This window comes from Nasonia vitripennis (assembly GCF_009193385.2).
Source record: "Nasonia vitripennis strain AsymCx chromosome 5 unlocalized genomic scaffold, Nvit_psr_1.1 chr5_random0002, whole genome shotgun sequence".
NCBI lineage: Eukaryota > Metazoa > Arthropoda > Insecta > Hymenoptera > Pteromalidae > Nasonia > Nasonia vitripennis.
This window is the reverse complement of record NW_022279652.1, coordinates 2770034-2787087: the sequence shown is the minus strand read 5'-3', so window position 1 is coordinate 2787087 and position 17054 is coordinate 2770034. Positions and strand designations below refer to the sequence as shown.

General features: G+C 34.2%; 1 protein-coding gene across 2 annotated transcripts in view; it reads left to right on the top strand.

The window, feature by feature from the left end:
- Positions 1-17054, top strand: part of LOC100115774 (potential E3 ubiquitin-protein ligase ariadne-2) — a 93093-nt gene that overhangs the window by 38543 nt on the left and 37496 nt on the right. For both annotated transcript variants that reach the window (XM_031932837.2, XM_031932838.2), the window contains exons 2-3: positions 9593-9942; positions 10032-10256. In XM_031932837.2, coding sequence (XP_031788697.1) covers positions 9593-9942; positions 10032-10256 — 575 coding nt within the window. The remainder of the gene's footprint in view (positions 1-9592; positions 9943-10031; positions 10257-17054) is intronic.

The following is a 17054-nucleotide window of genomic DNA, read 5'->3' as shown; positions in this document are numbered from 1 at the left end:
CGGTCACATCGGTAAATCCTATTATTATGAATATTAAATTTATCTGGAATATACTTTTATAGTTATTCAAACAAATTTATTGTAATATCAGAAGTAGACTAGACGTTCGGAATACTGCGCACGTTGAGTTTATAAAAAAATTTTCTTTTGTTTATAAATGACGTCCGCGCATGCGCGAAAGAATATATACATAGCGTGAAATATTGGTTCCAGTGCTTATTCTGCTGTGACCTCTAAAAGCGGTCACATCAGTAAATCCTATTATTTTAAATATTAAATTTATCTGGAATATACTATTATAGTTATCCACAAAAATTTGTTGCAGTATCGGAAGACTGCGCAGGTTAAGTTTATACAAATAGTTTCCTGTTATTTATCAATGAACTTTTAATAGTTTTTTCTCTAATTATTTTGCTCTGACCTGTAGAAGCCGTAGGTATGCGTAATAAAATGGTAAATCATAGTCATAGATAATTTAGTATCAGAAACAGAAACGTTTTAAAGTCTTCGCAGGGTATCATATATATTACTTCTCATTTGAAGTATGTTAAATAATTCTAATAAAACTACAACCTTGTGCATATATTGACTTTATGGGATTCAATGAAAGGACGCTGTTTGCTTTGATGATCGGTGAGACGGGTCTGAAATCGTTACCTCTAAGTCGATGCTATAGCACAAGGTTGTTAATTAATTGATGATGATTCAAACGAGATTTAATATAATAAAGAGGTCACTCTAATTCATAAAAATTGGAGAAACGGAGAACGCCAAAATGGATTTTTCTTTAATATAATAGGGGATAATTATAAAATCTATTTTATTTTCAGACGAAATTAAGGATTCTTCTAATAAGTTCGCCCAAAAAGAAATGTAATCTCTACAAAAATTTAACTTTCGATAAGAGTAAAATGTTAGGAGAATTTGGTTAATTCTGCAATATTGTGCATGCCAATAATATTATGTATCATAATAGTATATTTCAATTGCAAAAAACTTACAGATGTAAAAAAATAGATAAATCAAAATGAATGAAATGTAGTAGTATAAAAAAAATAATATATGTTAAACAGTTTTATAATAATATTACAATATTATTTTAAAGGGAAACTCCACTGATTATAAGAACTATTTTAAATTATATAAATTTTTGTAAATCAAATATGTAATTAAACATTAACAAATTTTCATTTGTACTTAGAATAAGAAATATTTGACTTAGGTAAAAGTGCTATTTTCACTGTTCGATGTCTCATTTCATCGAGTAACCCACTTTGACAAAAAATGTTCCCTGCGCATAGCCGAATTATGAAAACTTATAAATCTATGGTTAAAATTTATGTTTCAACTATAAAAATAAAATTTTGATTTTTAAACAAAATTTTATTTTATGATATTAATTTTTTATATTATACATCAATATTTAACAACAGTTTTTAATAATTTTAAATAATATTTAAAGATAAATATTACAACTAAGAGTTTTATAGTTTTAAAAATTATTATTTTTATTTGTATAGTTGAAACATACATTTTAACCATAGATTTAGAAGTCTTCATAATTAGGCTATGTGCAGGGAAGATTTTTTGACAAAATGGGTTATTCGATAAATGAGCCATGGAATAGTAAAACTGCACTTTTCCCAAAGTAAAATATTTCTTATCAAGGAGCGCGGTAGCTAAAACAGTGTAGTATTTCATAATACCTCATTGATAATAGATCAATGGAGAAGATATTATAAAATACACAGATAATAGATCAATAGACAATTGATTTGTTTTTTTATATAGCCAATACTTTAATTATTAAAATTTTTAATTAATAAAATTTAACTGTCACATTGACGTTGAAGTGTGTTCAACTGTATACTGCGTTAAATACATATTTAAATGTACATTTTAGAAAATGAGTTATATTGATGATATTTTTAGTAATAGATACAATTTGAATTGCACATAATTTAAAATATTTTGATACCTCACACTAGTGTATGTGTGTGTGCGTGTTTTTTTTTCTTTTATGTGCCGTAGGCAGAGCAAGCTCGGCACAAGTTGCTCGCCGACACCGGATCCCCACAGGTACTATCATTGAACAATACTTTCGTGGGGCCCGTTAACTAGCCTTTTTTGGCTTTTCCTTTAATGTTTGACATTTCCATACATCTCCCATCCACCAAGGTGATTAGGGGTTCAGGATCAAACTAGTCTTCTTCATTCTGCATCGTCCTGCCATCTTGTTCATTCTGCATCGTCCAGCCGTCTGCTTCCTGCAGCATCGTCTGGTCGTCTACTTCGAGCAGCATCGACCGATCATCCTCTGGACAGACTCAACCCCGACACCTACGTTCCTCTTCATCGGGTGAGGAAGTCTAGGCTCAACTTAGTTACCTACTTTCTTCAACATCGGTCTGAGGAGCACTTAGAGGTACTCAACCCTAGCTCCTACGTTTCTCTGCTTCAGGCAGCAGTGTTGGCTCAACTCAGTGACCTACTTTCCTCTGCATCGGTCCGATGCGCTCTAAAATCTTGCTCAAGGTATCCAGCATTGCAGAGTGGTCTGTATGAGGCAGCTTCTCCAGGTGGCTTATCTCATTTTGGTAGTTGTACGAGGCGTTGCTTCTTCCAGTTCTTAGGAAACGTCCCTTCTTCGAGAAATGAATTGTACAGATCCACAAAGACATCGGGGCGTGCCTGTTTAGCTTCTTTCAATGCAATATTGGATATGCTATCCAGGCCTGGAACCTTGTTGTTCCCAATTCTTTTGCGTGCAGCCAGTAATTCCTCTGTAATGATTGTTGGAATGATTTCGTCATTTGGCTCCGCTTCAGGGGTAGCTGTTACTTCCAGTTGAAGGGGAAACAGCGTGGTCACAGTACGGTCCAGTAATTCTGGGCTCTTAGGAGGGGGAATATAATCTCCTTTTATCTTTTTCATTACTACTTGGTACGGTTGCCCCCATTGATCCAGCTCAAACTCGTCCTGTAATTCTTTAAGGCACCGACGTTTATTTTCTCGAATTTTTTTCTTGAGTATCCGTTAAGCATCCTTCATTTCCTTGTTTCGGGTTTTTGCTACTTTTTGACCTCGACCAGTCTTGTAGTATTTCTTCCGGACCCGCTGTTCGCGTCTTCTGGTTCGATGATACTCACTGCATGCAGCGTCAATTTCTTTATCTTACCATTATACTGGCGGTCGTCTATAATTTGGAGCCCTCTTCGGCATCGTTGCGTCGCAGGTACGGGTAATATTTCCTGTTACCTGCTCGACCTTATCATTCGCAGATCCAAACAGCTGTATTTCTTCTAGAGCCAACAGGAACGTCTCCTTATCATAATCCTTTGTTTTCCAACCGACTCTTTTTGTCTTTGCCCTCCCGTTGGATCTCTCTTTTGATATTCCTATATACATTATTGTCGCTTGGTGGTCACTATTTATGTAATGATCGCTCACCTTCCACTATCTATCTAAGCCAATTAGGCAGCTGCTAACAAAAGTGAGATCTATGATAAACCCTGCGTCTCCTCTTTGAAATGTGTAAGAACATCCTTGTTTAACTAAGACTAAGTCAAGGGCGAATGCTTTCAATAGCGCTCGTCCTCTTTCGTTTGTCCTTTGGCTGCCCCACTCTAATGTCCAGGCGTTGAAAACGTCTGCTATCAGTACCGGTTTTTTTTTCCTACAGCATCCTGTACTAGCCGGTCTAACAGTCGTCTGAAGTGTTTTAGCGGCGCGTTAGGAGAAGCATAGCAGCTGTAAATGTGTACACTTGCGACCATATCGCGTACGAATCCTTCATTATGTCTTGTCATTTTTTGCTGGAGAGCGTCGTCTCCGCATGCCCATATCGCCGCTTTATCAGTACTGTCCATATCCCACGATGGTTTGTTCAGGTCTCTGTATTGTTCACAGACGATGGCTATGTCGATTCCTGTCTCACGGACATGCTAGCTCAGTAGGTCCTGTGCAGTTGCGCAGTAATTTATATTTCACTGCTCTATTTTTATTTTCTTCGTCTGTCAGTGGCTTCTACTACAGCTCGGTAAACTGGGCATGCATATCTACCAGCTGCTCGGTCACTCTTCCCACCTGTGCCTTCTTTGCAGAGTACACAGTTGGGTTGGTTCTTACACTCCTTCGCTTTGTGCCCATCTTTTTCACATTTAAAGCAAAGCTTACTTCTATCATTAGTTACTGTGCAGTTTCTGCCGATATGGCCAAAACCTAGGCATTTATACTACCTAAGCGGCTCGTTTTCGCGGTTAGCTACTCGGATCCAACAGTTGACCCATCTTATTCTGATCTTCTGTAGATCTCTCACTTCAATGTGGCGCCTACCACTAGTACTGCTTTAACTGCTTCAAGGAAGTCCGAGGTTTTGACTTCTTTTGTGCGTTTAAGCTCTATTAGAAGATCTCGTGCAACTGTTCTGCGTATTTCATTTACGCTATTCCCCAGCCTGTTACGTGGCGGAGCCGCTTTCATTTTTGACAAAATGTCTGCATAGCTCTTTCCTTCTGCAGCCTTGATGATTAAAGCATCCTGTCCGGGAGGTCTTACCCGTTTTGGTCTACCCTTGCTGGTCTTATTCTGGTTTGTAGCGCCAGGGACACTTTTATCCTCTTTGCTTGCCTTTTTATCCTTTTTCTTTGACTTTCTTGTAACGACTCCCTGCCTTACTTCCTTCTTAGGTTGGTTATCCTCTCCTATATTCTTTCCATTTCTATTCTGCGAAGTAGTTGGGGTTTCCTTTGTTGTACCCGCCTTTTGAGATCTAAGACTTGGGGTTGTCTGGGTTTTCTTCCCCTGAGTTCCCGGGCGTTGGCATTGCTGTAAGATATTATCTGCCATGCAGAGATTTTATAGCTTACTCTTACAATTCGGACAAGATTTTTAATTTGTTTGTGCACATAATGCCTATCCCTGACATAGTCCATCAATTCCTAGATTCTTCTGCCAAGGCGGTCTAAGTGCGCATTCCTTTGCTTATACAAATAGCTCTCTTATCTCTGTCTGCATCAACCTCCATTTCTATATTACCTGCGTCTCTACATGCAGCAGGGGTCAAACCTCTGCGGCTTTTAAGTGAATTTGCCCCCCCCCCCCCCCAATCTCCATGGGGCCTGCGCCGACCACCAGGGCTTTCACCCGATCGGAATCAACGGCGGGACTGGGCTCTGTGTCTTGATCCGCTTGGGGTAATAATGTTATTAACTCACTATCCATATTTAATTTATCTTCGGGCTTTCTTCCCCTGTGTGTGTGCATGCGTGTGTGGGTATGTGAGTGAGTGTGTCCATATATTGATTTATCTTTGATTCACCCCTTAGGAGTACTTCAGCAAATATACATCATTCTTGTTGGATATGCTAGTTTTGTATATTAAAAAAAAAATCCTGAACAGATGTAGAAAGTTATGACGGCAAAAGTAAATCCCTTTCCCAGATTTATAGTTTTATGTCTGGCTCGGGTTTGTGACTCGTTGCTCGTCTCCGATTTTTTGGAGAGCTTAGCCATCTGGAGTCCGCATGCACTTATAAAAGCCCGTTAGCTCGCTGGTCACTCTAGCCCTCTGCAGCCCTTATTCTCTGACAGCTTCTCGTAGAGATCAGACGTGCCTCTTTCCTTGTGCTCTCAGAATAAATTCAAAGTCGAAGTAGAATATTCTGAGTTTTTGTTTCATTTCATTTACCTATTTCCAATAATTCTGGTCACTTCCGTGTCATTTTTTATTTTTTCCGATTACTTCCGATTCACTTGCGGTAAACTTCCAGTTCACTTCCTGCCTACTTCCGGTCGACTTCCGGTTTACTTACGGTTTACCCAACACCCTAAGGATGGGTAGTTTTCGGGATGAAGTGAACTTATAGCCGGAGACTACTAGACACATTTTAATATGATAGAGGATTGTCTACGGAAGACATGTCTTGTAAAGATTTTGGTCTTCCAACACCACATGTCAACTTGATTCAAACAATTATCAAAAATATCAATAAATTATCATGAAATGTAAAGAGATGTTTTGTAATATGTATTTTAAATTAAACATAGATCAGAAAAATATTTTTGAAATATTAACTAATAGTGTAGAAAAAATGCATTTAATTGATGGACTAGGTAGATCAGGAAAGACATTTTTATATAAAATAATATATTAGTATCTATCAAGAGCGAAAAATATTTTATTAATGGCTTAGACAGGAATAGCATCAATATTATTGCCAAGAGAAATAACAAGTCATTAAACGTTTAGGTTACCTTCAGATTTAACTAACATATCATGAAAACGCTTTAGAAATTATAGATAAAACTTTTTGTTAAAGATGTTTGTAGTAACGATTTATATTTTGGTGGTAAATTAATGGTTTTAGGAGGTCATTTTCGTCAAATTTTACTAGTTATTACAAATAGTTTTTAAAGTACAATTATTGAAATCACACTTAAGTACTCTACATTATGGCATCTATTTAATATAATGAAAGTACACAAAAATATAAGATCTGAAAATGATGAATTCTCTTCATTTTCGTTAAAATTAGGAGATGGTAAAATTAATCCACTGATTATCCTGAATAATTGGAAAACAAATGATGTATTTTCAAAGATATACAAACATATTAACAAAAAAAATAAAAATAATAATATTAACTGTATAACATAAGCTCCACATAATGATGATATTAGTCTTTTAAATAACAGAATTTTGAATCTAATCGATAGAGAAACAAAAACTTGTAGTATAGATTACGCTACACGTAAAGGTGATGATCAAACAGATGATGATATTTATTTGAATTTGTTGGACCTATACTAGGCCTGGCGTGACTTGGGAAAATAAATAACACCTATTTTCATATAAAACACTTTATTAATTGGAGCTTACCTCGAGCTTACTTAACACAAGTAATGAACTATAAATCGAACTAACAAACAAAGGAACTATGTAGATGCAATCGTATCGCGAACGCGTCTTTCTCGCATGAGAGCACACAGAGAAGTGAGCGCCGGCGCCGCAGCCGCGACGTCGACGCTGGCCGTAGTTCGACGGGGAGAGAGGGAAGAACAGTCCCATCGTGATCTCTGCAGTCGCTCGAATTCTGCTCGCTTATTCTCAACAGAATTATATGCCAGAAACTCTGAATTAGATTCAAAAGGGTCTTTCTTCTATAAATTAAAATTGAAAATTCATGCCATAATAATGTTGATTCGCGATTTAAGTATTAATGAAGGATTAATTCAGATAGAACCACAAGGTACTAAATAATATAAATATAATATATAAAATATATATATATATATAATATTTAGAAATATTTATAAATATTATCCGAAAAATTTTAGCGGGTGTTATTAATTTTTTTGCCCGCAAATACGGTATTGAAAAAAAAATGAAGAACGCCCGCTGAGCAAAAAAAAAAGAATTAAAAACGCCCGCTCCTTCCAGAAGCGGACGTTTTTTAATTCTTTTTGCCCGCCGCTCCTAAAAAAGTTACTTTAGTCCCGCTAAATAGGCCTGAAAAACGCGAAAATCGTGCTTGTGTTGCAAAATAATATTTTCATAACATGTGCATCAAAAACGCGCTTTTCGCCTACGAAAAAGTGGAGCGAAAGTCGAGTTGTTCAAGACTGGGCCAAAGGTCTTTTTAGTGTTTTTGTGTGTATATATACATATAATCACACCTAAACACGCATATATACATATATCTTAAGGCGAAAGTGTCTTTTCCCTAGGGGCGAAAGTAAACAGCACTTTGCCTCCAAAATTTCCGAAATTTTCAATTTTCAAAAATTATCAAATTTTCAAAAATTATCAAATTTTCAAAAATTATCAAATTTTCAAAAATTATCAAATTTTCAAAAATTATCAAATTTTCAAAAATTATCAAATTTTCAAAAATTATCAAATTTTCAAAAATTATCAAATTTTCAAAAATTATCAAATTTTCAAAATTCTGCTTTTTTAGGCAGGCTTAAAAGAGCGCTGTCGATCTCTTGATTATAAAAAGCACGGTACACAACGAGGGGCTAATTCGCCCCTAGTTGTGTAATGTACTATTTCGTCCATAACAACAAAATGGATTGTCGAATAATAAATAACCTTCTTGACTCGATGTGTTGTCTAGAACAACATAAACAACCAATAAAATTTAAAAATATACAAAATATAGAATTTTTACTACTAGAAGAAAATAAAATTATTTAATATACATATCCTTCTTCGGAAGTCCACGAGGATGTAAACGCATTATTTGATAAAATAAAGCTGAACATACGAACATACATATGCGCAAATGTCATGTGTATACTGCACCAGAAATGCCCTCATCGTCGAATATCTAACTACAATTCGAAGAAAATGACTAACTTAATAATATATTTCTTGTCTGTTTTGAGTTTCCACTAGTTTATAATCTTATTTGATATCTGTTCAATAGCTTTTTTTATTTTCTGAAATTAAGACTAGAACAGCGGAAAGGAAGATTTACAATGCTACTCAAGGAAATACAAAGAAAATAAATAAACCACTTAACAATTTAAGTATCAATGAAAGATGATGTAACGGATCGAGAATAAAAATTGCAAAGCTTTATGAGTTTAATATAGAGACTGAAATCATAACAGGGGAACATAAAGGAAACAAATTATTTATACCTAGAATAACATTAAATACTGGAGAATCTTCATCCATACCTTTTATTTTATATAGAAAATAATTTCCTATTGTTTTAGCATTTACAATGACTATTAATAAATCACAAGGTCGAAGTTTTAATTCTGTAGGATCGTATATTCGAAGATCTTTATTTTTCCATAGGCAACTTTACGTGGCTTTATCAAAATGTAAATATCCAAATAATATTTTCATTTAAAATGAATTAGAAAATTATTAACAGATTGAAAATATTGTATGGAACAAAATATTTGATAACAAATGGTAACACAAAAATGATAATAACATTAAGAAATAATTATCATTTTAAATGAATTTTGTGATAATTTATGATAAATTTCTTTTAATTATTTAAAAACACTTTACTGTACCACACTATGCCAAACAATGCTAAATCGTGCAAAATGTCCAAAGTCACACGAGTATAGCATAATGTTGCACAGTTCGGCAAGATTTGGCATAGTTTGGCATAATTTGGCTCTGCTGATTATTTTCACTGGCTTTGCCACATGGTCAAACTCCACGTTCTATACTTTTTTGGATAAGCAGAGCTTGCAGTACGGGAAGCATAGAGGACCAAAGAGTCTACCTGATAGCAAACTTTGACCAGACCATGTACAATTAGTGCAGCTATGTGCTAGTGTGCTCTTTTTATACTCTTGGTAGCCCATCTTTTCTGCATTGTATTTGTGCACGCTATCTGCTTGCGCTCAACCAGCTAATATAGTTTGCGCTACTATGGCAAAGTGCATGTGTTGGTAACATATCGGCATCGATATGTTATCAGTTCCTGCACTCGCAGTCGTGAAAACGTACACGTCTTAAGCTAGCGTTTTGATTAATTATTAAATATTAATCTGGTCGTTATTTTTATTCGAAACTAATTCATTGATATTTTATAATTGTGTGAAATTATGCTTCTAGGTATTAGTTGTATGGCCAACGATTGTAATATTTTGGCGCCAGAAGACTTTGTGCTATCAATTTTGACGAAGCCAATCATGCGAGAAAGATATCAACAGTTTGTATTTCGTGACTATGTCAAGTCACATCCACAGCTTCGGTTCTGTCCAGGACCAAACTGCCAAATTGTAATCCGATCCAAAGAATTATGCGCTAAAAGGGTTATATGTAACGTGTGCAAAACAGTGTTTTGTTTTCGTTGTGGCATGAATTATCATGCACCTACAGATTGCAATACTATAAAAAAATGGTTAACGAAATGTGCTGATGATTCTGAAACCGCTAATTATATTAGTGCCCATACAAAAGATGTAATTAATTTTTTAGTTTTACCTAATATATAAATATATTTAAATTTTATAAATAAGTTAAAAACTTGTTTTTATTTCTCTATTTTTAGTGCCCTAAGTGTCACATATGTATAGAAAAAAATGGGGGTTGTAATCACATGCAATGTTATAATTGCAAACATGAATTTTGTTGGATGTGTCTTGGAGATTGGAAAACGCATGGAAGTGAATACTATGAATGTTCACGTTACAAGGAGAATCCGAATATAGCTCATGAAAGTGTGCATGCCCAAGCTCGTGAGGCTCTTAAGAAATATTTACACTATTATGAAAGGGTGAGTTTTAAGTTTTAATTATTTTATCAAACGCTGATAAAAACATAAACAAATTTTTAGATATTAATTTCCCAAACCAGAATGTGTTGGTCAAAGAATTTACTGATGATTATAAATAACCTTGCTTATTTAGCCTCTGTATAATTAATAGAGTTAACCAATAGTTTAAATCAATAAATTAATAAAAAATGCGACATACCAGTAAAGTTAAATATTTACAACACTATTATTTAATTTTTATTTATTTTGGTATTAAAGCTTAAATTATTAATCATTTTATGTATTGATATAAAAAAAACTGCCAATTCATTGGCACGTAGCTTTACCCAGTTTAATGTATTATTGAAATACATAATAGAAAGACCATTCCGTTATAATAAAAAAAGGTATGAGCTGTAACGGGCGGGTATTATAGGCGAGTACAGAGTAGTGCGTCGTTGGCTCAGTGGTTAGAGCACGCGCCTTGAGATCTCGGGGACGTAGGGTCAAATTCTCTTCGTCGCTTTACTTTTGTGCGAAAAGTTCCCGAAAACCTCGTTTCAGAGCCTTGGTGGATTAAAATCCGCTATCTAGAAGTTTAGATACCGGCGTATAAGAATACACATACATTAATGCGGACATTTATCAAATGGAAAATGTAGGAAGATGCCTATGAAATTGCACTGAGAGAAAAATCATGGACTCGTTGTTGGTGAGTCCTCCATGGAGTATATCCTGCGCGAGCAGCCTGGAGTAATTCCAAGTGCTGCCGCCTGAACTGCGACTAGCGCTATGGAAAAATTGCAGGCGCTCTCTCCCGCCAATAGTTCCATGGCGTAACCCCAATTATCGCGGCAGGCCTCTTGGAATTTACGGACCACGTGCATGCACGCGCGATAGCACTATGACTTTGGATTGTTTTTAGGTTTTCCGCAAAATTACGATTATTGTATAATCGTGAGTGTTTTGTGCATGAGATAAGACGGAGAAAAAAGCAGATTTTCATTCAATTAATGCCATCAACTGCTGCTAAAATTATTAAATTAGCTCAGACTAAGAAAATAGATATTCTCATTAAAGAAATTTTCAAAGTAAATTCAAATTGTATACAAAAAGCTTATTCTAAGTCTTATTCTAAAAATGTTGCTTTTGTCGGTGATTTGGTCCAAATTTCAACATTTTATTAAGAGACCTACAGAAATAAAAAAATACTGGCTAATTCTTCATCAAAACAAGATAAAAAAGGTATCTATAATATTTTCTGTAAACCTAATAGTTTTTCAATTAAAAATCTGACAAATTTTGATTTTTCCAAATTTGCATGACATAATTTGTTGCAACAAACCGATTGTGCGATCATGTAAAGGATGATAAGCAGATGAAAAGGTATATGTTTTTCACTCGCATTTCCGTTCCTTATTGTTAGTTATTAACAATTTATTGCAAAAATCGCGATTTTGGTCTTTTTTTTTTGCTTATAACTTTAAAACTAAAGGAGCTATCAGAATGTTTCAAAGAGATAATTTGTAGAGAATAGAAATATCTACGCCTCAATCGGATAATTAGGAAAAACCGGAAAATTAGGCATTTTTTCGAAAATTCATAGCTCATTTTTTGAGCTGGAGCGCTAAAATTTTGGGAAAAGGTAGAATTTATAATGTTCTTTATATGTACAAAATATAAATCAAATACAAAATTTGTTGCTAGCAATGTTTAATTGATATTTTTTAGATAACAAAATTTGTTGCTAACTATATTTAATTCATATTTTTTAGAAATATCTCTCGATCGGTCCGAGGGGGCATGTTTAAGGTACATTTTAAGCCCGGATAGAGTAAAGAAGACGGTCCGGATCTTTCAAAAAACCGTGGCAAGTGACTGAAAACTCTTATTTATATAGTGAAATGTCATGAATTTTGGTCAATGATTTTAAAAGGTATATACATGTTTTTTTTTCGATAAAAATGGTGTATATTTTATATATTTTCAATAGAATTTTTTTTTCAAATTACATCAAATCAAAAATTTTTTGGTAAGAAGAATATCTTTTTGTTTTTTTGCAGGGTTTAACCCAGGCTTGACCCCTTAAGGCAGCGTATCTCTTTTCGCAACATTTGTCATCTCGAGCACAGAGATATCTTAACTTCTTTCTCATTGAACAGCTTATGCTATCTCGAGTCAAGGTAGAAGCCTTACAAGTCTAAAACGCTTTTTGATGCACACTTCGGCACAGAACATTTGCACTGCTATCATGTTTTTGTCGATGATCGCGCAATTGTAGAACGTGGGCTTCGTGGTGTGAGCTTCGGCACCGTATCGTTCTTCCAACTTGGTTGGCAACTTGATCTCAACTGTCAATGCTCTAGCTTCTGATGTCAGAAGTGTCTTTTAGGCAGGAGGTATTTGCAAGGCTGCAGATGATAGGTATACTCTCCTGTATGTTGGCAACCCTCCGGTGCTTGCATTCGCTTGTGTGGATAACACAGGCTTCTGACTAAACGCCAGTGCCGTATGGTCACTCGGTGATGTATAGTCTATATAGTAGGAGCACTCGTTTGTCTTGATGGTGATTGCGGGTTTTGTTCCTATGTTTTCCTACGCGTATAATCTTTGTTGTCTACTTGCTGCTTTAGAGGTAGCTTTCTCTCCTTCTTCAAGCTGCTACTAGTTATTTTTCGACGGTTGATGCAGTAGGAACATTCCAGCAATGTTTTAATACGCGTTTTCGGAACCACATTCGTGCCCTTCGGATGGCGTTTGCGCTTGTTAGAGCTGCATTTTATAAGATTATTGACTGTACGTGGAATCGCCCGACATCCAGCACGTGGTTCCTGCTCGTACTTGCGTTGTCCTCTGGCAAAAGAATGTAATTTTAACATCGTTATCTCGGCGCTTTAAACTTTTGGCACTTTTGGTACAGTGCTGTTAAGACTAAGGCTGTTGTAAGTGTCGCACTTTTGTAGCAAAAATCAGAAACCTATGCGTGGCCGTGATGATGTCGGCAATTTCGCACGCAAAGTAAGAAAGGCTGAGTATATTCACTTTCTAACCTCGAAAAAGTTGATGACACCTTCCCCTAGGAGACTTAATATAGATTTCAGCAGACCTGTGTTGAATCGATACTGAAATACGTCACCGCTTCTGAATAATCTCTTTAAGCAGTCTGAAAACTCTTTATCCAGGCTCCCGATTGATGTACCAGTACTCATCTGGTGTTATGTTAGACGTCAGGAGAAAAAACCCACTTAGCTTATGAAAAACACATGACGAACGTATTTTTTCAGTGTAAACGTGAGAACCGTGTCCTAGGATCCTTTCCGCTCAAATATTATACTCCGAAAAGTGCAGAGTTTATTAGTAAGTTTGTTAAAAATGCAGAGTGCTGAAGCACTGCTGCTTAACTTATAGATAGCAGACGATGCACAGTAGTTCGAAATGCGAAAAAAGTGGCCGAAATTCTTGCTTTCTTCAAATATAGCTTAAAAAATAAAGTTTGAACGATAAAAATTTTCGTTACATATTTGTATCGTATAAATATTCGTATAAATATATGCCAATATCTGAAAGTAAGCGTGACACAGCGATAAATTCTCAAATTGAGTTGCTGTAACGTTTTCGCTTCCTTAACTTCCGAATAATACAGAAAATACCAAAAATGCAAATTATCGTTAACAAAAAGAGCTTTTACCTCAACTCTAGTAAATAAAACATGGAGGTTCAGGAAAAAAGTTATAAAAAGCGGAAAATTCAAAAAATCTCGGAATCGCGATTTTTTATTTTTCTTAAACGCATCTAAACAGTTTTTAGTGCACGACCAAAGTACGCAAGTGCCTTATTTTACAATCCAAACGGTAAAATTAATGAATGTTTTCTTTACTTACATTCTACTGGCTTACTCGGGCACCCGCGGTACAAGTCGCCGGCCAACAGCGCCCCCCAAATTTTTATACCGCAGAGTCATGGATTCCGGGTCCTCTGCAGGTCGTTTTGTAGAGTTGGAGCACGGACTCGTGCCGCGGATTTTCGAGATTTTTTTCAGTGAATGGATACATTATTGGTTTACGAGACATAGATTTGTTACATTGTCTCTAGTTTTTGAAATATATGTAAAAACGGTATGCGTGTACGTTTAGATATATATGGGCTGTTCCACGTCATTTCTCGCGTTGAGAATTTTTCAAATCTTGGTCAAAATTAACGTGCTGGTCCAGTATACCCCCAAATGAACAGACGAACAATTTCAGATCTCCAAGTGCCCTCACGCGAAAAATAAAAACGTTGCGCTTACTCAAAATTACAGTAAATTTAACCTCAGTCGTTTAGTAACAGGATATTAAGTAAATCTAACTAAAGTCGCTCGCGTTCAACTGAATGAACAGTTCGATAGTCAACTCCAGTACTAAATAGAATTTGTAAATGAAAATTGCACAATAGATATTATCATTATGCTCGACATAGCCTTAGTCATAGTTGGTTTGCAAAACCAACAAAATAAAGCCATATAATAAGAAGAAGAAGACTATGCTCGACTGTGCCGCGAAGGAAACTCAGACAGAAGTTATGGCAGAGAGAAGGGTGATCGGCGCAGATCCGACACTCTTTATGTCTCGTCTCAGAGGAGACACACTATATTGTATATTTATATATTTTAAGCTTTTGACATAAGGACCACCGTCATACCAACGGGGCCGAATTTAGTACAGTTTATTGGCGGCAATTTGGAAATTGAAAAAAAAAATTAAATAATTATAGAATTTAAGTATTAACGCCATAAATCAGTATGAATTGAAGGCTTTAGAATGACTGTAAAATTTTCAATTTATATTAATATTGGTTGTAAATTTGCTCTCTGCGTTTCACAGAGTGGAGACTGTCGTTAATTATTAAATGTAACATTTTTAATAATAACGCCCGCATTACAAATTATTTGGAAATGTGTCATTAGATTTAATATATATAAATTATGATAGTGTTAATATATTGCTATAAAATAAACTTAACAATTACTTATCTAATATTTATACAATGTATTATTAAGTATATCTAACATTTGGATTTTGAATATAGTTTCTGTGGCGGTTATTTGGCCAATATTTTACATTTCTAATTCCAATATAATTATGTTGAATTGACATTTTATTCACCATTATCAATATGGCATATGATATTTCGTTTCAAGTGATAACTTAGTTATTCAATATGTAATTTAAATTTTTGTAATGTACTATTAGTGGAGATGATTTAGCCGATCAATAGAAAAGTATAATAATATCGTAACAATTCATAATTAATGGCGATTACTCAGCCAATTAATAAATAACTTTAATTTTAGTAATTTACTATTAGTGAAGATAACACAGCTAATTAATACATAATTTGTATTTTAGTAAAGTACCATTAGTAAAAATACCTTAGTCAATTAATATATCATTTAAATTTAAATTTTAGTAATGTATAATTATGATGGCGATTACTTAGAGAATAAAAAATAATTCAAATTTTAGTAATGTACCATTAGTGGAGATAACTTAGCCAATCAATATAAAATTAATGTTTTGATAATGTATTATTAGTGGCGATTACTCAGCCAATCAATTTATAATTTATATTTCAGTTATGTATTGTATCGTTGTTATATACTGTATAATAAATGGCGATTATTTAGCCAATCAATATAAAATAATGTTTTGATAATGTATTATTCATGGCGATTACTCAGCCAAGCAATATATAATTTATATTTTATTAATGGACTATTAATGGAGATAATAATTAACTAATACATAAGTTAGATTTCAGTAATGTACCATTAGTAAAGATACCTCAGCTAATCAACATATTATTTAAATTTTGGTAATGTATAATTAGTGGTGATTATTTGACCAATCAAAAAATAATTTAAATTTGAGGAATGTACTATTAGTGGTGACGCAGATTTCAGTAATGTACTAATAGTGAAGAGTTCTCAGCAAATCAATATATAATTTATACATTAGTATTGTTGTATTAGTAGCGATTACTCAATCAATCAAAAGATAGTTTATATTTTAGTAATCTTTTATAATTAATATAATTTATTTCTGAATATTTTAGAATAGACTATGTTTTTTGTGTAAATTTTCATTTTTTACATTCGTTATTTTTAATATTTTTATTATTTTGATATGCAGATTCATCATTTAGAAATTTTTAATTTCTCTCTTGATGTTGTTCTTGATAATGCAACATATAACTGATCGTGACTAAATACTGGGGTGGATAAATATAAACCAACTTTGTCAAACGATTGGCCTTGAGATTTATTTACTGTCATAGCAAAGTTAAGTCTTATTGGAAATTGCCTTACAATTATACCAAATGGTATTTCATCTAGTGATGGAGCTAAATCGATACAAGGCAATAATACTTGTTTACCGAAATATTTTCCAGCAAATAATTTCTGCTGTAAGAACATATTGTTTCATATCTTTAATTATTATCAATCTTGTACCATTACAAAGACTATCGTTAATGTCTAAATTTCTTAAGCAACTAATTATTGCACCTTTCTTTAATATTAATTTATGTGGTGGCAATCCATTAGGTGTTAGTGAATTCAAAAATTCTGTAAGTATCGTGTTTGTCAATTTGTCATCTGCGTCACTTTAGATTCGAGCATCACTATAGTATATATAGTGGTCTCCATCTATTTTTCTAACTATACTTTCATTTATTTTTAGTATATTAGAATTTCACGGTGGCAATATCACTTTATTTTTTCATATCGAATCATTAGTATCAATTTTATGTCCCCAAATTTCTGTCATTAAATCATTTTCG